Source organism: Bipolaris zeicola (assembly GCF_000523435.1).
Source record: "Bipolaris zeicola 26-R-13 unplaced genomic scaffold scaffold_30, whole genome shotgun sequence".
Lineage (NCBI taxonomy): Eukaryota > Fungi > Ascomycota > Dothideomycetes > Pleosporales > Pleosporaceae > Bipolaris > Bipolaris zeicola.
Window position 1 is genome coordinate 40993 of NW_006912079.1, and position 20627 is coordinate 61619.

Sequence of the window (20627 nt, forward strand, 5' to 3'; positions counted from 1 at the left end):
TTGTAAGCAAAGAAACACGGGATATAGACTCAATTTATTGCAGCGAGAACCCAGACGTACAACTGTTTTTTTTTTTAGAAAAAAAAGAAGGTATAGATATTCGGGTATCAAACACAAGCCATATCCACGAACAAGTCTCACAAAAACCCACACTTTACCAATACATAAAGTCGCATAAGAAAGACAAAACCATACGCCCAACCCATCCAGTTCCAGCGATTCAAAAAGAAGAAAAACCCGTTAACCCGCCATCATCCCTCCCAACCCACCTAATACTCATCTTCCTCCTCACTCTCCTCAGCAATAACCTCATCTTCAATCTCCTCATGAACCAGCACACCCATTTCATACGTCTCCTCCCTAACCGCCTCTGCCTCTTCCCAACCAACGCTACAGTCCTCCATGATGAGCAAGACCGCCGCCTCAGGCACCATAACTTGCTGTACGAAAGCCGCCACACCGGAGGCCTGCACGACGGCATCACCGCAGCCCTTGATGTCTTCTTTGAGGAGGTCGAGGATATTTTCGGTGATGAGGCGTCGGCCGTGGGGACCGTAGTAGCCCGGGTATGCAGCGCGATCGTCTAGGGCGTAAGCTTCGAGTTCAGCCTGTTGCGATGGCGATAGATCTGTGCGTTTAGATGGGATAGACGCTGCTTTTCCCGTTAGAGCCACAGGTTCGTATCGTGATCTGTGGGGGCTGGGGCGTTCGTTTAGTAAGATTTGGCGGAGAGTGGGTTTGTGGGATTTGAGGCGGCGGGGGAGGAGGCTCCAGTTTATCGAGGGGTAACCGGCGGAGATGTAGGATTGCTGTGCGGAAAGCTTTTTGTGAAGGTGGCAGAATGCGGATTTGTGTTTTACGGTTTTGGGCTTGGAGGTCCAGAAGGGCCAGTAGTCGGAAGGGGAGACGGGGTGGCTGCAGAGGGGGCAGCGGGTGCCTTCTTCTTCGATTTCGGGCAGGCGTTCGATGTAGTTGCTTACTTCGTTGAGGTGCTCTTGGGCGGCGCTTGAGTCGGGTTGTGAGGAGGGGGGGTCGTTGTTTGCTTTCCATGAGTTGAGTTGTTTTAGTAGCTGGGCTGATTTTGCGGCTTTCTTGGACTTTTCGGACATGGGTTGTTCTGATATTGAGTCGAGTACTTCGGATAACTTGTCGTCATCATAAGGGACAGCTCCGGCGTCCTCGTCTTTGGCCTTCTTAGATGTTGCTTTACTATTCACTCTCCGTAAATCGTCGTCATCGGATAGATTAGGTTCACCCAGTTCCTCCGCAAGGTCTTGCAGCTCATCGTCATCCAACATGGAGACACTCGAGTCGCTATCAGAATCTTGGCTCGGTTGCTTGCCTTTTGATTGATTCGCTGATCCATATATTCGCACAGCAGGCTTAGGCGGACTCCTCCCAAATTTCTTTGGTACTGGCTCATGTATATTTTTTGTTTTTGAACCATATCCTTTTGCGTTCTTGTTATTCTTCTGAGAAACATGCTCCATACCCCACTGAATTGGCCCGTCGCTCACTGATGCTTGAGAAGATGCAAGAGCATTCTCTTTATCCTCAGTTGGTCCATCTCCTGCTTGGAGTTCCTGACTGTTTTTGTATGTACCCCTTGTTGGCGCTCGTATTGATACACTCTTCTTCGCAGGCTTCTTTTGTGGTCTCTTCAATTCTGTATCCACAGTGCGAGGTGCTGGCATAGTAGGTTTCGAGGACTTGGCTGGTCGTGGTGGGGGAGCACGTAATTCATCGTCGGAGGACAGTGGATCGGCATTGATGTCGATCTCTTCCTGTTGCTTTGCAGGAATTGTCATGTTGTCTGCTCGTCTCTTTCCTGCCGGCTCTTCGTGATCATCCTCGGTCGCATAGCGCTTCCCATTTACAGAGCGGAGCAGTGGACGAACATTCTTCCTAGTCAGACCCGCCATTGTCGCATGGGATACTGCGACCGAAGTATCCTAGAATCAGACGGTACAAGTAAGATCTGACACTGAGTGAATCGATTCAGAACCGATTATGCGCTCATGCGGAGACATGCGGACGATTCGTCGAACGCGAGACGCGCAGAGACCGCGTCTGCGCTAGTCTTATCTTATCGTCAAGCTCCGCCAAAAAAAGTTCCAGTCGCATAGCAGCGCATCGCATCTTCAATCCCACACTCCGCATACCTCTATCCCACAGCACGACCGCCCGTCATGGCCCTAGACGATTCCCTTCAGCAACCGATCAATTTCACTGGCCATCGCCACCTGATTTCCCGCCTCCTGCTTGCAACCCTCACCGGCCGACCCGTTCGCATATCGCAAATCCGCTCTTCGTCGACCAACCCCGGCTTAACTCGCCATGAAACAAATTTCATTCGGCTCCTCGATTCAGTAACAAATGGCTCGCAAATACAATTTAGCATGACGGGCACAACGCTCGTCTACCGCCCAGGACTCATCACAGGCTCAGCCGAAGGCCTTGGCGCAAGCGGAGGTGTAATCCGCCACGAAATACCTGCAGAATGCAGAAAGCGAGGAGTAAGCTGGTGGCTTATTCCTCTATGCATCCTTTCGCCATTCAGCAAGGGCAACATGAACGTCATTTTCCACGGCGAAGGCTGCGTCACCTCCTCTACAGTCACCGGCGACGTTTCCGCAGACACCGTCCGCACCGCTATACTTCCCCTCTACAAAAATTTCGCCATCGAACGAAACATCGAACTGCGCATCCTCAAGCGCTCATGCGCCCCCGCAGGCGGCAAAGGCGCAGGCGGCGAAGTCCAACTCGTATTCAACCACCAAGTCCGCCTCCCCAAGACCCTGCACCTCTTGAATCCCGGCCGCGTCAAGAAAATCCGCGGCGTAGCATACTGCGTCGAAGTCCCCAAGACAAACAATGAACGCATGACCTTCACCGCAAGAGGCATCCTGAATAAATTCGTACCAGACACGTACATCTTCTCAGACGCAAGTCCCGCTCCTTTAATCCCGACCAACGCAAAAGGTCACGCCTCAGGCAAAGTAAAAGGTGCCGTTGGCTTCGGTATCAGTCTCGTCGCAGAAAGCAGTACAGGCTGCATATACTCGGCCGACGTGTGCTCCCCGCCTGACGGTGGTGTCCCTGCAGACGAAATAGGCAAGCAGTGCGCGTACCAGCTGCTCGAGAAGATTGCACAGGGAGGCTGTGTGGAAAACGTAGCCGCGCCTACGGTCCTCATGCTCATGGCTATGGGTAGCGAGGACGTCGGTAGAGTGGCGCTAGGCAAGGAGGTACTAGCCAGCGAAGAAATCATCCAGTTAGCAAGGGACGCGAAGATGTTTGGCGGTAGCGCATGGGGCTTTAGGGAAGCAGGTGGTGAAAGGGAAGAAATTGTTGTCAGTGTAGTAGGAAAAGGCGTGGGTAATGTGGGAAGAAAAGTGGCGTAAACATTTTTGTCTATCTGGGACGAAGCCAAAAACAAAACAGAGGTTCTATCCGTATACAAAAATAATGATACCCCCCCCCGACATACTCTCTCACGTTTCAATAATCTCCAAGATTTGTTCATTCACAAATCCACATTTACTTCATGTTGAAGAAGAAAGCCAACCAATTCCTTTTCATATTCTATTCCGATTATAAAAAGTGCCAAGCGCGAGAAAATGTTTTGCAAACGCCGCCCAAATGGAAGTCTGCCCGAGTTCCAACGGGGAGAAAACGAGAATGGCAGAACAAGGAAAAAACGCCTGTCGTACGTAGGACACGTAGATGCGAGCTTGAACTTTCAAGACAACAAGACCGAGAGAGATAGGGAAAGAGGAATGGGTCGTCTACTTCCTCCCTACGGAGCTCCCTCCACTTCCGCTTCCCTCTTCCTCCTCACTTTCCTCATCACGCGCATATTTCTCGTTGAAACGTTCCTGATCCCTATACGGGCCCTCGTTGCCATCATCATCATCACTCAGGAGATCCTCATCGGACTCGCCCGCAAAAGCATCGTAAAGCTCACCACCCCTCTTCGCACGCTTCTTTCTCGCACCGGCTCCAGCACCAGAAAGCAAGCCTGCATCGTCCCTGTCCTCGTCGCCGTCCAGAACCTCGAATTCGTACGCGTCGCGCGAATCCTTGATGCGCTTGCGACGGGCAATGAAGAGGTAGGTGCAAAGACCTGCGATGAAGACGAGGATGAGGCCGAGGGCACCATAGATCCAGATTTGGGTGTGTTTGGAGACGCCAAAGGTTGGGAAGGGGCTGGGGAGGAAGTTTTCGCTACCTTCGGCGGTAGACTCCGTTGCGGTTGCGGTGGGCGCAGTGGCAACAGAAGTCTGGGAACTACTGTCAGCCGGCGTTGGGGTGGGTTTCTGGTTGACGGGGCGGTCAGGATGGTCAGCAGGGAGGGAGGTGATGGTTGGCTCAGCACTAGAGGGGACAGCGACGCTGGTGACGTGCGCGGGATGATCGTCAATCTTGTCGTGGTCATCGTCCTCGTGCTCGTCGGGCATTGGATGGGGCTTGGCTTTGGATGCGTCAATGCATTCGCCCCAGAGACGGAGTTTCCAGTCGGTGAAAACGCCAGTCTTGCCGTTGCCTGCCTTTACATCTTTGATAATAACGGTCCAGTTGCCAATGGCGCTTTCGCCCCAATGGGCGACTGACATAAAGGTCCAGTCAATGTAACCATAGGGCGCATCATCCGAGCGGCGAGCAGTTGAGAGATGCGAGACCATGCCAGCAGGCGATCGCAGCTCAACACTGAGGTCTCCACGACGCTGGTGCTCTACGTTCATGGTCAAGGTAATGTGCTCCACACGCTCAAAGTTTGCGTTCTTGAGCATGTCTGGTGTGACTTCGAATGCACTAGCTAGACCCTTATCGCCCTCTGGAATTGGCTTTCGGACATGCATCCAGGGCGAGTAGAACCAGGCTTGAGGCTTGACGAGCTCCCAGGTCTTGGCCTTTTCAACAATTGCGTAAGCGTCGAGCTTTCCATAACCAAATTGGTGGCTATACATGCGGCCAGAAGGCGTCTTGACCCAGTCGCCAGGGGTAGTGAGAGTGACAGCGGTCATGACTGTGAGCCATTGGACATCGCGCCATGTCAATTCAGGGCGAGCTTGGAGCACCAGGGCGTACACTCCCACACCAATTGGTCCAGCAGCAGATGTGCCTCCATGTGAGCTGGTGCACTTGTTCAAGCCCACGTCGGTGGTGTGAATGGCATCGCCGCCACCGCTGCTGTACGTTACAACAAGCTGGGCAGAACATGCCTCAGAGTAGTATGGGTGGTCGTTGTTCTGATCAATGGCGCCGACAGTGATGCTGTAGATGCTATTGGTGTAACCGTCGAAATTGCAGTTGTCGCCGCTGGCAGCGCCGTTGCCGGCTGCAAAGACGTAAATATTGCCCTTGCCGCCACGGCCGTTCTGGACAGCGTTCACCATAGCCTTCTCAATAAGAATTCCTGGTGCCTGCATAGTTTTGCCATCATCAGGGGGACCCCACGAGCACGAGTAAATGTCATTTTTCTGCATCTCAAAGTTTATAGCAAGAGCTTCGTCAACGTCTGTAATGTCGCCCGAGAGGATGCGCACGCCAGAAACCTTGGCTTCGTAGGCGAGTCCAAGTCCACAGGCATCGTTCTTTCCCGCAGCAATTTCTCCAGCACATCGTGTTCCGTGGCGGTCGTCAGAAAGCTTTGGAGTGGGTAGGTCTTCGTGATCATTATAGTCGTGAGAGCCCTCGGCGAAAAAGTTGTCCTTCAAGTCGTTGCTGGTGTAATCCAGACCATCGTCCACAACGCATGCAGTGACGCCTTTGCCAGTGATGCCCTGCAGCCACACACCGGTGACGTTGATATCGTTGCCCTGCGCCTTGACGTTGAAAATGTGCCACTGCTCCTCGAAAATGGGATCTTTGATTTGTAGCTGCTCTGCGACCTTGCGCTGAGCTGTGATGGCTTCCGTGACCGGGACGGCTCGATCTGGCAGTGGAGGTATTACACTGCGCTTCCAGTGACGGGGCTTGAGCTTTTGCTTCTGCGCGAAGCGGATACTGTCAAGGGGGTGGTACTCGGAGCCGACTTGACGCTTCCGCCGACGCCTCTTGAGCTCTTGCCGTGCATCGTCTACAATGTCGTTGTCATGTTTCGGGGCTTTAAAAATGTGGTGGTGGTCGAGCGAGTCGAAGGGGCCGTCGTAGGTCAAGCCCAGGTGGGCGGCGACTTCTGAGGGGGACTCGGACGGGGAGATGTGGATGGCATAGTAGTCATGGGTCGTGTAGTTGCGGGGTGGGAGGCGATTTCCTGCTGCAGCGAGCGTCGCCACCGACAGCAGGCCCCAAAAGTGAATGCGCATGGCGAAGGCGCCGAAAGGAAAGGAGGCTATGAGCAACCGGGTGCGGTCATGTAGTAGCTGAGGCGCGTTGCACGGGGCTGACCAGGTACAGACGACTGTCTATGTGCGGGGCGGGGGAGATTTAAGAGTTGAGGGGCGAGGGCTCAGGGATGAGGATACTGTGGTCGTCGGGTCAGAGTAGGGATGGATAGATGGCTAATTATTCGGCTTATGGAGAAGCCAGATTGCGCCGGCTAACCTGAGGGATGCGGAATACCAGAAGCAGGGATAGGTCAGGCCAACCGTGCCAGCGGGTGTATGGACTCAAAGAAAATGCAACCGGGGGATGGATGCGGGAGAAGACGCGGAGAGTCAAGTAATTGAAGAAGACAATGAGGTCTCTCGGCGGCGCTATGTGGTTTGGAGTGGGAACGTGGCTGAAGGGCGCTGGTGAAACAAGCATTTGTGAGAGCGTGTACTCTCTACTCTGCCCTCGCGCCACACACGCCACACACGCCTTACCTGCTTGGGCTACCCGCATCCACGCTTATGCTTACATGTGCAGAAGCTGATACTAATAGGGCCAGCCCACTTAGGCGCCGAGCCTACTCGACTTACTGTGTACTAGTGCTGCTAGCAGGCCTGCCATGCCATCCATGTCTGCTGCTCTGCTGTGCCGCCCGCCGGTGGGTGTGGGTGTGGGTGCATGTGCATGGCATGGCATGGGTCGAGGCGGGCGGCCGGGCGGCCGTGGCAGACGCTGTCTCCAGCCATCTCTCTTTCACGCCCTCCCGCCACCCATTTCCACCATGCGCTGACCATGGATATCAGTCTCTTCCCTGCTGCCCTACCGCTCCTCCTCTTCCCTTGTATATAGCATCTTCCTGTAGTGTGGCTCCCCCGTCGTCATTGCGCTTCATTTAGACCAGAGTTTTTTTTGCGCTGTCAGTCTGCCAGCGCCGAGGCCGCACCGCCACACTTGTTCTTCGTACTACACCTACAGTAGGTAGCTACCACAAATGTTACCACTCGAGCCGCTTCTCTAAGGGTCCATGTGACAGTGCTCCCTGTGCAAAGAGTCTGCATCACAGCCTGAGATCTGTCCCTTCTTACACCCAGTGTTGGTGGTGGCCCCCACTCGCTTCAACATTGCCCGCCTCATGAGCCCGTCGCAACATGGAAGAAAAGCGGAACAGCGGCTCCTACGCCGAGCGAGCTGTTAATATTAATATTGCTCTCCGCAAGACGCCGGACAGCTCTGCCCCAAAGCGCGCAACGTCATACCGTCGCCCAGCCGATGCCCAACCAGCTGGCGCATCTCCACCCGAGACCGCCATGTCCACCGCCATGCCCAGTAACACTGCCCGCCCAGTCGTAGCTTCCTCCTCAGATCCTGTCACTCAGAGACGGCGGAACAGCAAGATCATCCTTCCTCCCACCACCGGCGCAATGGGCGAGTCCATACCGGCTGCGCCAGACGTACCGCGCGCACCGCCCTCGTCATACAGAGACCCATACTCAAGAGGCGTCAGGGTCCCGGCACGCACAAGCTCTGGACGGGCACGCGATCCAGCTATCCAATTGAACCCGAGTAGACAGCAGGCGACCATCCAAACAGCCGCAGATAGACTCTACAACCTACGGTCACCACCATATGCTCCCGTCGAGCCACTGGCAGGAGCTGTGGGGCGGCGAGGCTCTCAGCGTGGTCCTTCTGTGCCAGATCGGTCACCGCTCCAAAAGCTGGAAGGCAAGCTGGATGACATCAGCAAAGAAGAGAGGAGAGCGAGGATACTGGAAGCCGAGTTGGCAGCGCAAGAGAAGGCTGAGGCCGAGGCACGGGAAAGGCGGGCGCGAGAAGCCGCTCAGAACCAGCAGCGAGTCGTATCTCAGCCCGTGGCAACACCAGACAACACCTCTGGTGCGCCCAACCGAGCAGGCAGTAGCAAGCGTCATGTTTCGATGCCAACAGAGAAGAACCATGCGTCCCCCCAAATAACCCAGTGGGAATCCGACAATGGCTTCATTTACGACCTTAACGAGCCCTGGGATCCTTCTCCACCCGAGGGCGGAGCAGTCCAACCCGCTCAACAGGCCACCAGACACAAGGGTCAAGCTGTTCCGCGAACCACCAGTCTGAAAGGCAAGGAGCCGGTTAGGGGCTCACCGCACAGTGGCAGTTATAGCGATCGGAGCTCACTTCCTTCGCAGAAAGACCACAAGCCTGCATCTGATGCTGCAGGACTTGGCCTGGTCGGTGTAGACGATACGTCTGCCGGGGCTGAAGTAACTCGTGCCGAGAGCAAGAGAGTCCAAGGGAAGAGAGACAGCCGGGGAGGCATCATGGCCGCGCAAATGGACATACCGCAAGAGTCTGTTGACCATAAGGCGGCGCCTCGCGTAATCGATATCCCACCAACCAAGCCTCGCATGCCACCCGTACCCAAGACTACCCCGGTTATGCCCCCAGTACCCCAGACCAACCGAAAAAGTGTCGTTTTCTCCGAGTCCGAGTCTGAGCTGGATTTTCATGATCCCGAGAAGAAATCTCGCCATCGTTTCAGCCGCCATGGCGAGCCGGAAAGGACATACACGCCCAAGGCAGTGCTCGATGAATGGAAAAATGCCCCGGTTGGCGCCCTTGTTTCTGAAGATCTGGACCTGAACGCTCCAGTCACGGCTAACAGCGGCAACAAAGCATGGTGGGAAGAAACCAAAATGGCCCGGCGGAGACGCTCTAACAGCTATGCGGAACCCATGTACGATGGCTATGCTGATGACACACATTTGCCAACCAGCTTTAACCCGCCACTGTATCTCAAGTGCGGGCCGCTCCTGCGCTACACGGGTCTTCGCAAAGACCGGAGCAAGCCAGGTCAAGAGCGGGAGATATGGCGAGGCAGTGTCATGATTGTGACTGTTGACGCGTCCTCGTCCTACTCCAAGCCACCGACGTTACGACTGTTCAAACAGCCAATGGATATCCTGCCTCCACCACCAGAAGAGGTAGATCATGACCAGCTTGATCCATCATATATCGATCCTATCGAAGGCCAGACCAAAGTTTCGCGCACCGGCAAGACGCTGTTCGTCAGGCCTATTGATGAGATCGTCGAAGACGTGGACCTATCGCGCGTCGAAAACAGCACCGGGTTATTCTCCAAGACTCGGAGCACTGCCAACGGACCGCCTAGGTCCACTCGCATCCATAAGAGAGACGGCGAGAAGTTAGGCAAAGTACGTGACTTCCCCGGTATTCGTCTGCACGCTGAGCGGGGTGTGACTTTTTGGCGCTTCAACATTGAAGTTGAACTCGGGGCTAGCCAAACACGTATCGCCTACAAGATCAACCAGGGTCCGGCTATTGGGTTCTGGGTCCCTGCTAAAGGGGAATCCATGAACATCATGTTCCACAGCTGCAACGGGTTTTCTGCTAGTGTCGACCCCGATGAGTTCTGTGGCCCAGATCCCATGTGGCGCGACGTCCTCAATACCCATCAGACCCGCCCATTTCACGTAATGATTGGTGGGGGCGATCAAATCTACAACGATGCTGCTATGAGGGAGACAACCTTGTTCAGACAATGGACCGAAAACAGAAATCCTCTACACAAGCACCATCAACCATTTTCCGAGGAGATGCAGAATGAGCTTGAGCAGTTTTACCTAGATCGGTACGCGATGTGGTTTTCCCAGGGTATGTTCGGCTTGGCCAATTCACAGATTCCTATGATCAACATTTGGGATGATCATGATATTATCGACGTAAGTTTGATTCTGCGATAATATTTGAATGTTGTCTAAATTACTTAGGGCTTTGGATCGTATCCCCACCACTTCATGCAAACTCCAGTTTTCACAGGAGTCGGTGCCGTTGCGTTCAAGTACTACATGCTCTTCCAGCACCAATCCGTACCCGCAGAGACAGAAGCGACAGAGCCTTCATGGGTGCTTGGTAAGAGCCCCGGTCCTTACATTAAAGAGCGATCTAGAAGCGTCTTCATGCGACTCGGTCGGCCTGTGGCCTTTCTTGGTCTTGACTGCCGTACAGAGAGGCAGCGAGACGAGATACTTACTGAGGACTCATATGACATCATCTTTGACCGTCTTGAGGATGAGATTATCAAGGGCGAGACTAAACACTTGATCGTACTCCTTGGCGTGCCCATTGCCTACCCTCGATTGAACTTCCTCGAGAATATCTTGACTAGTAGGATCATGGATCCCATCAAGGCTCTTGGCCGCACTGGCATGCTGGGTAACTTTGTGAACAAGTTTGACGGCGGCGTGGAGATTCTAGATGACTTGGATGATCACTGGACTGCGAAGCACCACAAGGAGGAACGCAACTGGTTCATTCGTGAGCTGCAACACATTGCCTCCACCAAATCTGTGCGTGTCACAATTCTTGGGGGTGATGTCCATTTGGCAGCGGTTGGTCAATTCTACAGCAACAAAAAGCTCAACATACCAAAAGACAAGGATCACAGGTACATGCCAAACGTCATTTCCTCCGCCATAGTCAACACGCCACCTCCCGATATGATGGCGGATATCATCAACAAACGAAACAAGATACACCATCTTGACTCGGACACGGATGAAGACATGATAGCGCTATTCACCCACGGTGTGGACGGAAAAAAGAGAAATAACAATCATCTCCTCCCCCACCGAAACTGGTGCAGCATTCGAGAATACAAGCCCGGATCTACACCATCACAGACACCATCACCACCTACGACCCCAGATGGTCCTGGCGCGGGAAGATCCTTTGCTGATTTTGCACCTGGTCAGCTGGTGAGAAGGCTCAGTGGACAACAACCAAGACCTTCTGCACGGCGCCAGGGCCCTCCTGTATCATATCGCAATAACCCGGCTTATGCGGCTGCTGATGACCAGCAGGTGGGCCACCATCAGCTGAAATCCTCGTTCTCACCCGATCGCTCAGAGCCGGAGAGGCCTGCTCATCCTCGTCGCAATTCCTTATCCTCGCTATTCCGTCGTCGACCTTCAATGGATAGCGACCGCCCAGGCACCTCGGAAAGCACAACGCCTCGAGGTCGCCGCAGCCAGTCCCAAGACCGGCCATCCAACTTTCACCGTCGCCCTAGCGTACTGAGCAGGAAGAGCGTGAAAAAGCAGGAGTTCATCAACCTAGAAGGTGGTCTTGATATTTGCCTTAATGTCGAAGTTTCGCAACACGACCCGGCAGGTATCACAACACCGTATCGACTTCTTGTGCCAGCTCTCGACTATGTCGAGCCTGAGTCTGATGTTGAGGAAAAGGAGCCGCGTAAACCTCGAGGCTTCTTCCGCGCTTTTGGTGGAAGACGCAAGACTACAATCGGTGAAGATGGCAATTCTATCTCAGGTAGCGAAAGCGGGAGCGAGCTTGGTGAAATTTCTAGTGAAGATGAGGAAGAACGCAAACGGAAACAGTACAAAGTCGGGCCCAGGGTGGTAATACCAGGCATTGGTCCACGCAACGGACGTGGGTCTGCCTCTGCTCCTACCACGCCTGCAATTCCGACTCCTGCCATGGCGCCAGCCTCTGGTGCTACTGGTGCTGCCGCTACTACCACTGTTCGTCGTAACGATCTCCTCAGCTCTGGATTTCATGCCAATTCAGCGCGGACAGCAGGTCCAGCTCAGTCTGATGGAGCCGTTCACAATCCTGCAGCTCGAATCCAAGGACGTCGAAGTTTGGACACTGGGCCGAATGCCGGTGCTAGGGCCTTTGCCTGGGATAGTGTCGCTGCGAAGAGGAATGCGAGCGCACCTCAGCACCCCCAAGAAATGAAAACTGCTGCTCCAGCGGCTACGCTTCCATCTCGCTCTGCTTCCACCCGCATACAGCCAACATATAGCAACTCTTCCCACAAGTCACAACTACCAGCAACACATCCGGATGATCCCCTCACGGTGAAACGGAGACCAGTGGGGGCTACAGGAGGCCAGAGCCCATACGGTCTCACTGCAACGCAATCGCAAAGGCGAGCTAAGCGCGAATCGTATCCACCACATCCCGCAATTGTCGGTGCAGGTCCCGGTTCGCCATACGCACGCGACGGACAAGGTCTCCAAGCCCGACAAGACACCGCTGGCGGCGACTACTTCAGCAGCGGCGGTCGCGACGGCCAAAGCCACCCCGCCATGGCACCCAGACAAGTAGTCGACCCCGAATACACTGAAAAACCAGTCCAACGCGCAGACTACGCCGCCCAGCCCTCTCGAGGCGGCTATGATCGAACAACCGCTACATACCCCACCTACCCGCAACGCAACGGCAGCGTAGGTACCGCAAATAGGTATCTTGGCGGCGGTGCCCCCTCCGACGACGACGAAGATAGCTTCGATAGCGCTACTGAAGAGGAAACAGGGTTCGCAGAGCAGCAGCAGCAAGGCGAGCAGATGAGCCAGGACAGCTTTGTTGTTCCTAAGCAGAAGAAGAAGTGGCAGATTTGGAAGTCATGAACCTGGCTCTAGCCCTGCTCTTTTTTAATACAACCCCAAGATTTCCTCTACCTCCACTTGTTTCGGAGGTCAAAGGAAATTCTTGGATTGGTAACGATGTTATGATTGGAACTTTTTCCCCTTACGAACACATCTTTCGGAAGGGGGTTTGCTTGGGGTGGAAAACCAGGGCGTACGATGGGCTCTTCCTTTTTTTTTGTATAGCAACGTGCGTTTCTTTGTTCTTTTTTGAGCGGTCCCTCTTCACGTTCTAGATATCCTCCACCTGCTTTTATTTTTTATGAATGGTTGTTAATGAATCATATGTATTGCTATTCTTATTGTTACTTTGCTGTTGTGTAAATGAAGTGCTATCTTTTGTATGTTGGATAGCATCTTCAGGTCAAAATTTTGAGCATATTTAATAGTGTTGTGGTTTTTTTTTCGTGTGCGTAGCTGATGTATATAGTGTTAATTGCATAAAGAGTACCATTATTTTTTAACCTAGTGCACTAGTGCATGCATACAGAGAGCCAAAAAGTAAAAAGGTTTACCCAACGTCGTGGGTTGGAAACGGGGGCAAAAAAGAAGGAGATATAGTCCTGGTGGGGCTAGAAAGAACTGTTAGTAAAGAAAATCGAAACGATTTCTTTGAGGGAGAAAACCTACTTCGAACCCACGGCATCCGCATAACCTTGGATGAGGTCATAAGAGTCTGACGAATCTTATAAGAACGGCGCGCTACCACTGCGCCACAGGACTTGATGTCCTTGGACTGAATTTTAGTAATTTTTGAAATTCTATGGTTTATATTGATGGCAAATTGCTGGAAAGTAACGCATCGAAGGGTGTTCGAGACCCTTGGTTGTCACAGGCAGCATCTTCGATCCCGAGCGGGGTAGCGCAATACCGGTGAGTGATGACACAAAGGCGCCGCTAGCCGCTAGGGGTGGCTGGCGTGAGGGGTCGGTCGGCCAACCACATCCGCATAGTTCCACGTACCACGTCTACCACGGTGCTCTTTTCACATTTGTTTACTTGTCATTCTTGTTCTTTACAAGACATTTCCGCATTCGAAAGAACATTTCTCTCTTAGTAAGTAACGCTTTTGGTATCGCTCTGTCTATTGCAAGAACGGCTCCGAGTAGCGGTCTGGGCCCTTGCATATTGCTTGTTGGGATAGCATCATGGATCTAGCAACGGGGCTGGACGTGAGCATACGACAACACAAAAATTAACCATCTTTCTTATACATCTGATAATCTTGCAAGCTGACATCTCAACTAGGCGCCTGATTTTCGCAGGCCACCATCATCATGACGATCAGAGCCTCCAAGTTTACGCCCAAGGTGCTCCTTGAAGCACCTCGGAGATCTCAAGGCTCTCCAAATTCGGATGCATCAAAGATCCTGTATTCTGTGTCGACTTACTCTTTCTCTGAGCACGAGAAGAAATCTGAGATTCGCCTTTTGGATGTTGAAACTCAACAGACTAGCCTGGTGACGGATGACAAGACTTTCAGCGAGCCTACGTGGCTTGACGATGAGACGGTGCTCTTGTTGAAGTCGAATGAAGATGGTACTACAGAGTTGGTCATCGGGTCACCAGAGAACTTTGAGAAAAGGTATGCAGTGCATTTCGTGATGCTACTTTCTGATGATTGGATTATTAACTGGCCACCAGCAAATACACGGCTGGTACTCTAGAGGGCCCAGTCAGCGATTCCAAGGTCTACCCACTCGGCAATGGCACATATGCGCTTGCACTTGTCGGTAAGGCAAAACCAGATGGTTCACTATTCAACCCAGAAAAGGTTGAAAAGTCGCATACATCAGGAAAGCTGTACAAGTCTGGCTTCGTCCGCCATTGGGATCATTATGTGACTGAGAACCGCAACGCAATATGGCTTGGCAAACTGAGCACGAAGAAATCGGAGAGCTCAACAGCTCTGGAGTTGGAGCAACCATTGAAGAACGCCCTCAAGGGAACCTCTTTGGAGAGTCCAATTGAGCCATTTGGAGGCAAAGATCATTTTGACATCTCAAAGAATGGTCTGGTTTTCACATCGAAGGACCCTGACCTCAATCCAGCCACCCATACGAAGACCAACATTTATGTTTCTGCAGCCGAGGGATTCTGGGATGACTTGAATTCAAAGGACATTCCTGAAATCAAAAAGACTGCGATTGAAGGATTTGAAGGCGCGAGCACATCGCCAGTTTGGTCAAACTCTGGCAAAATGATTGCATTCTTGTCCATGAAGACTGATGGATACGAGTCGGACAAGAACCAAGCATTCATCATCCACGACTACAAGGATCCGTCGCGAGTCACTCTTCTCTATGCTTCTGAGGATGGCAAGGGCAAATGGGACCAAAGTCCGCAATCGATAGCTTGGAGTCCAGATGACTGGCACCTCTACTTCGCAGCGGAGGCGCACGGTCGTGGAAATTTGTACAGCGCTGGTCCTCCTAAGCCAGGTAGTGAGAAAGAACCTCTTCCCTCACTCCTTGTGAAAGGTGGAACCATTGGTGGTGCACAGGTCCTCGGTAACGGCGATCTATTCGTCACCTCTACCAGCCTGATCGAAAACTCTTTGTACTCGCTGGTACCTCTGAGCTCTCGTCCCAATAGCGTGGATATGTATAATCTGCCTATTGATGACCGACCATACGACTCGGATCCCGAAAATCTCACTACCAAGTACATTTCTTCCAACACACGCTCAGGTTCCATGTTTGGGTTATCGCGTCATCAAATCGACGAGATCCACTGGGACGGCGCGGCGAAGGATACCAAGGTCCATGCTTGGGTCATAAAACCCAGTAACTTTTCGTCCAAAGAGAAGTATCCGCTGGCATACCTGGTCCACGGTGGACCACAAGGCGCATGGACCGATGGATGGAGCACGCGATGGAACCCTGCTGTATTTGCTGAGCAAGGCTACGTCGTCATCTGTCCAAACCCAACAGGCAGCACAAGCTACGGCCAGGCCTTCACTGATGCCATTCAAGGCCAGTGGGGTGGATTGCCATACGAAGACCTTGAGTTGGGATTCAAATACATCGAGTCCAACGTCAGCTATGTCGACACAGATCGCGCCGTTGCTCTTGGTGCTTCATACGGTGGTTATATGATGAACTGGATACAAGGTCACGATCTAGGCCGCAAGTTCAAAGCCCTTGTAACTCATGATGGTGTCTTCAGCATGCACGGCCAGATGTCTTCTGAAGAACTCTACTTCCCCTTCCATGATCTCAAAGGCACTCTTTGGGGTAACCCTGACGGCTGGGATAAGTGGGATCCAAGCAAGTATGTTTACCCAGCTATAATCAAATTCATGCCGTTACTAATTCATGCTACGCAGGTTTACGAAGAACTGGGCTACACCACAACTTGTGATCCACAGCGAGTTGGACTACAGACTGACGATTAGTGAGGGACTAGCAGCATTCAACGTGTTGCAGAGTAAGGGGATCGAGAGCCAATTCTTGACCTTCCCAGATGAGAACCATTGGGTGCTTAAGCCAGAGAACAGTCTGATGTGGCATGAGGTTGTACTGGATTGGATCAATGAGCACGTGGGGTTGGAGAAGTACACGGAGAGCGAGAAGGCGAGCAAGAGGGTGTAGGACGATTGCATGAAGACCTTAAATTGAAATAGTTTAGGGCATTTTATAGTTCAACTATGGGGAATAAGCATGCATCCCGACTTTTGAATGACCAGTTTAGTAGAAGGCTTTGATTGGACCGAGTGTGCGCGCGTTGAAGGATGCAGTGCTAGCGCGACTCTGTTATCGATAACAATTATTTTCTCGGAACCTTTGAAGCTTCCTCGGCGACTAGAACTTTTGCTCCCACGCGCCGCCAATCTCACCACAACACCAGCAATAGGTGTCGCTCCCTTGCCATTCGCCCAAGAGCACCTTGCGACTCGTTTGGTGTTATACAATTGCCTGCGCCATCCAAACACACTCGAATACGGAAGAGGAGGCGCCGCCGCCTGCGCAGCTCTCAAGATGCCGAAGAAAGCCATCGATTCCCGCATTCCGGCGCTGATTCGAAATGGCGCACAAGAGAAGAAGCGTAGTTTCTTCGTCGTTGTCGGTGACCGCCAAAAGGACGTCATTGTCAACCTCTACCACATTCTGCTCAACGTTGACGTTAAGCTGAACAAATCTGTGCTCTGGGCATACAAGAACAAGCTACTGGGGTTTTCCAGTCACCGCAAGAAGCGCGAAAAGAAGATCAAGAATGAGATCAAGCGGGGCATACGTGACGTCGACACCGAGGATCCGTTCGAACTATTCATCTCGACGCAGAACATTCGATATGTCTACTACAAAGAGACAGAAAAGATTTTGGGTAACACATATGGCATGTGTATTCTGCAGGATTTCGAAGCGCTTACGCCCAACCTCCTTGCGCGGACAATAGAGACAGTCGAAGGTGGAGGACTGGTTATACTCTTGTTGAAGGGCATGAGCAGCTTGAAGCAGCTGTATACCATGTCCATGGATATCCACTCCAGATACCGAACAGAGGCGCATAGCGACGTTGTTGCGCGCTTCAATGAGCGCTTCCTACTGTCACTCGGAAAGTGTGACAGCTGCTTGGTCGTCGACGATGAACTTAATGTGCTCCCCATTTCCGGTGGAAAGCACGTCAAGCAATTACCGCCACCGGACCCAGAGTTGGAAGGCAAGACACCAAAGGCGAAGGAATTGGCAGAGATTAAGGAGTCCCTGGCGGACTCACCTCCTACTGGAGATCTGGTCAAGCTTGCAAAGACTGTGGATCAGGCAAAGGCTCTGCTTACATTTGTCGAGGCGATTGTGGAGAAGACCCTGCGAAGTACGGTTACACTAACAGCAGCGCGTGGTCGAGGTAAATCAGCAGCTTTGGGTGTGGCTGTAGCAGCAGCGGTCGCGCACGGCTACAGCAACATTTATATCACATCTCCAAGCCCAGAGAACTTGAAGACGCTGTTTGAATTTATCCTCAAGGGCTTTGACTCGCTCAACTATGTTGATCACCAGGACTACACCATTATGCAGTCCACCCAACCCGACCAGAACAAGGCTATTGTAAGAATCGAGTTACACCGCCAGCACCGACAGGTGATTCAATATATCAAGCCAGAAGATTCGCATGTTCTCGGTCAAGCGGAATTGTTGGTCATTGATGAAGCTGCAGCTATTCCTCTGCCATTGGTACGGAAACTCATGGGTCCTTACCTCGTCTTCATGGCCTCGACAATCAACGGTTACGAGGGTACTGGTCGATCACTATCTCTCAAGCTCATCCAGCAACTTCGCGAGCAGTCACGAGGCAAGGGTACCAACGGCTCGACCCACGTCGTAGATCGCTCAACAGGAAAGGAGACAAAGGATGCTTCAGAGACTACGATGACAGGTCGCTCGCTGCGAGAAATTACACTTTCAGAGCCCATCCGATACGCCCCAGGCGATTCCGTCGAGCGCTGGATGAACGACCTCTTGTGTCTCGATGCAACCCTGCCCCGAAGATCAGCCACACAAGGATGCCCCCATCCCGACAAGTGCCAGCTCCTTCACGTAAACCGCGATACACTTTTCTCTTACAACCCGGCAGCAGAAAAGTTCCTGCAGAAGATGATGGCGCTCTATGTCGCCAGTCACTACAAGAATACACCCAACGATTTGCAACTCATGTCTGATGCGCCAGCGCACCACCTGTTCGTCCTTACCGGACCTGCAGAAGACAACAAGCTTCCTGAGCCTCTTTGTGTTATTCAAGTGGCGTTGGAAGGTCAGATTAGCAGGGAAAGTGTGCTGAACAGTTTGAGCAGAGGACAGCGTGCAGGTGGCGACTTGATTCCGTGGATTGTGTCTCAACAATTTCAGGATGAGAACTTTGCAAGTCTGTCGGGTGCCCGTGTGGTGCGGATAGCGACAAACCCGGAATACGTCAACATGGGATACGGATCAAAGGCCCTGCAACTCCTAGTTGATTTCTACGACGGCAAGCTCGCAAGCTTGTCCGAGACGGAACCTCAAGAGGTGGAGCAGATGCGAAGAGTCACAGAGGAAGACTTGGAAGATGCATCACTTCTCAAGGATAACGTCAAGGTTAGGGAGGCAAGCGAGATGCCGCCGCTATTCGCTCGGTTACAAGAGTTGAAGTCACCTAAGCTTGACTATGTTGGTGTATCGTACGGTCTCACGTCGCAGTTGCACAAGTTCTGGAAACGCGCATCCTTTGTGCCAGTATACCTTCGGCAAACACCCAACGATCTGACTGGAGAGCACACATGTATCATGCTACGCTCGCTTGAGACTACCTCATCAGATGGAAGCTGGGTGGCAGCTTTTGCCAAGGACTTCCAGAAGCGCTTCCTCTCTCTCCTCTCCTATCAATTCCGCACATTCCCATCCACAACATCCCTCTCGATAGAAGAGTCCGCCTCGGCAGGATCAAAACTCGATGTCGACCTCGCCGCGAAACCCATCAGCAAAGCCGAACTCGACGCCCTCTTCACCCCCTTCGACCTCAAGCGCCTGGAATCATACGCAAACAACATGCTAGACTACCACGTCATCCTCGACATGCTCCCCTCCATCGCTCACCTCTACTTCACTGGCCGCCTCAAAGACACGGTCAAACTCACCGGCATCCAAAAATCCCTCCTCCTCGCCATCGGCCTCCAGCGCAAAGAATTCTCCGACGTTGAAAAAGAACTTAAAGATGCAAACGCAAGCCAGCTCATGGCCATGTTCGTCAAGATTATCCGCAAAGTCGCCACTGCCTTCCGCAGCATTGTTGAGGGCGCAGTCCAAGAAACTATGCCTGAAGCCATGGAAATCGAAGACAATGCGGGAACAGTCGATGGAGACGCAGGCCGCTTTAAACCGCTGGAGAAGAACTTGGAAGAAGAGTTGAAGGAGGGTGGAGAGGAGTTTTTGGCAGAAGACAGAGAGAGGCAGAGGAGCATGATTGATGCTTTGCCTTTGCACAAGTAAGTTTTTTTCTCCATCACTCTACTAATTTTGAATACGCTGGCTAATTCGTATACCCGCAATAGATACGAAATTGGTGCCGGAGCCACCGACTGGGAGGACGCCGAGCGCGCTATTAGCAACGCGACGAAGAAGGGGGGTGCTGCAGGTAGCATGACGGTGTCTGTTAAGACGGGCGAGAAGAAGCGGAAAGTAGGGGAAGCGGTCGAGGAAGCGTATAAGGAGGCAGAGAAGTTCAAGGAGAGCGCGGGGAAGAAGAGTAAGAAGCACAAGTCTGGGAAGAGGGCTTGAATTGCATAGGGTATTAAGGATTGTTTTTTAAATGGGGCGTTTGATATCCGGTTAAAATTCTCAAATCTGAATTTTATGTACATGTGTTATTGTGTATCTATGCAACTTTACGTACGAAGAAAAGCAAGTCTCTCCCATATTACACATCTTTGTCCATTGAACAGAACGTAATTGTCTAAGAATGAACAGAAATTACACATTAAACAATAGCATTAGTACTCCCAGAAAGAAAAGAGAGAATAAGATAAGATGGAATAAAATAAGTTGACTACATAAAAAGCTACTACATAACACTTATCGAGGGTGGGGTTGGGGTTGGCAGTTATAAGACATAACGGAAGAACCCAAGGTTAAGAAGAAGAGAGAACCCCCCCAAAAATGCTGAATAAGAGGGTGTGTCAAAAAGAGAAAGATTGGGAAGGGGGATGGGATATCATGCGCTCTTTGGAAACAAAGAAAGACGGACGTAAAACCAAATGCAAAAAAGGTACGTTGGTAGCGGGAGAGGGTGGTTGGGTATGTGTGTGTGTGTGTGTGTGTGTGTGTGTGTGTGTGTGTGCCTTTGGAACAATCTTCTTTCTTTATACAAGTT

General features: G+C 52.2%; 6 protein-coding genes across 6 annotated transcripts; 4 read left to right on the forward strand and 2 right to left on the reverse strand.

The window, feature by feature from the left end:
* Positions 1-269: 269 nt before the first annotated feature.
* Positions 270-1922, reverse strand: COCCADRAFT_89383 (uncharacterized protein; the record flags this gene model as incomplete). Its single annotated transcript, XM_007711527.1, has 2 exons — positions 270-1097; positions 1218-1922. The coding sequence occupies 2 exons, from the start codon at positions 1920-1922 to the stop codon at positions 270-272; spliced, it is 1533 nt and encodes a 510-aa protein (XP_007709717.1).
* Positions 1923-2189: 267 nt separating this feature from the next.
* Positions 2190-3404, forward strand: COCCADRAFT_89356 (uncharacterized protein; the record flags this gene model as incomplete). The annotated part of the gene is made up of 1 exon (XM_007711528.1): positions 2190-3404. The coding sequence occupies one exon, from the start codon at positions 2190-2192 to the stop codon at positions 3402-3404; it is 1215 nt and encodes a 404-aa protein (XP_007709718.1).
* A 384-nt stretch (positions 3405-3788) lies between these two features.
* COCCADRAFT_34558 (uncharacterized protein) lies at positions 3789-6311 on the reverse strand (the record flags this gene model as incomplete). Its single annotated transcript, XM_007711505.1, has 1 exon — positions 3789-6311. The coding sequence occupies one exon, from the start codon at positions 6309-6311 to the stop codon at positions 3789-3791; it is 2523 nt and encodes an 840-aa protein (XP_007709695.1).
* A 1155-nt stretch (positions 6312-7466) lies between these two features.
* On the forward strand, positions 7467-12767 carry COCCADRAFT_34559 (uncharacterized protein; the record flags this gene model as incomplete). Its single annotated transcript, XM_007711506.1, has 2 exons — positions 7467-10055; positions 10104-12767. 2 exons carry the CDS (start codon positions 7467-7469, stop codon positions 12765-12767), a joined length of 5253 nt encoding a protein of 1750 aa, XP_007709696.1.
* A 1295-nt stretch (positions 12768-14062) lies between these two features.
* COCCADRAFT_89292 (uncharacterized protein) lies at positions 14063-16378 on the forward strand (the record flags this gene model as incomplete). Its single annotated transcript, XM_007711529.1, has 3 exons — positions 14063-14370; positions 14430-16058; positions 16114-16378. The coding sequence occupies 3 exons, from the start codon at positions 14063-14065 to the stop codon at positions 16376-16378; spliced, it is 2202 nt and encodes a 733-aa protein (XP_007709719.1).
* A 387-nt stretch (positions 16379-16765) lies between these two features.
* Positions 16766-20035, forward strand: COCCADRAFT_89278 (uncharacterized protein; the record flags this gene model as incomplete). Its single annotated transcript, XM_007711530.1, has 2 exons — positions 16766-19743; positions 19810-20035. The coding sequence occupies 2 exons, from the start codon at positions 16766-16768 to the stop codon at positions 20033-20035; spliced, it is 3204 nt and encodes a 1067-aa protein (XP_007709720.1).
* Between the last annotated feature and the right edge of the window lie 592 nt (positions 20036-20627).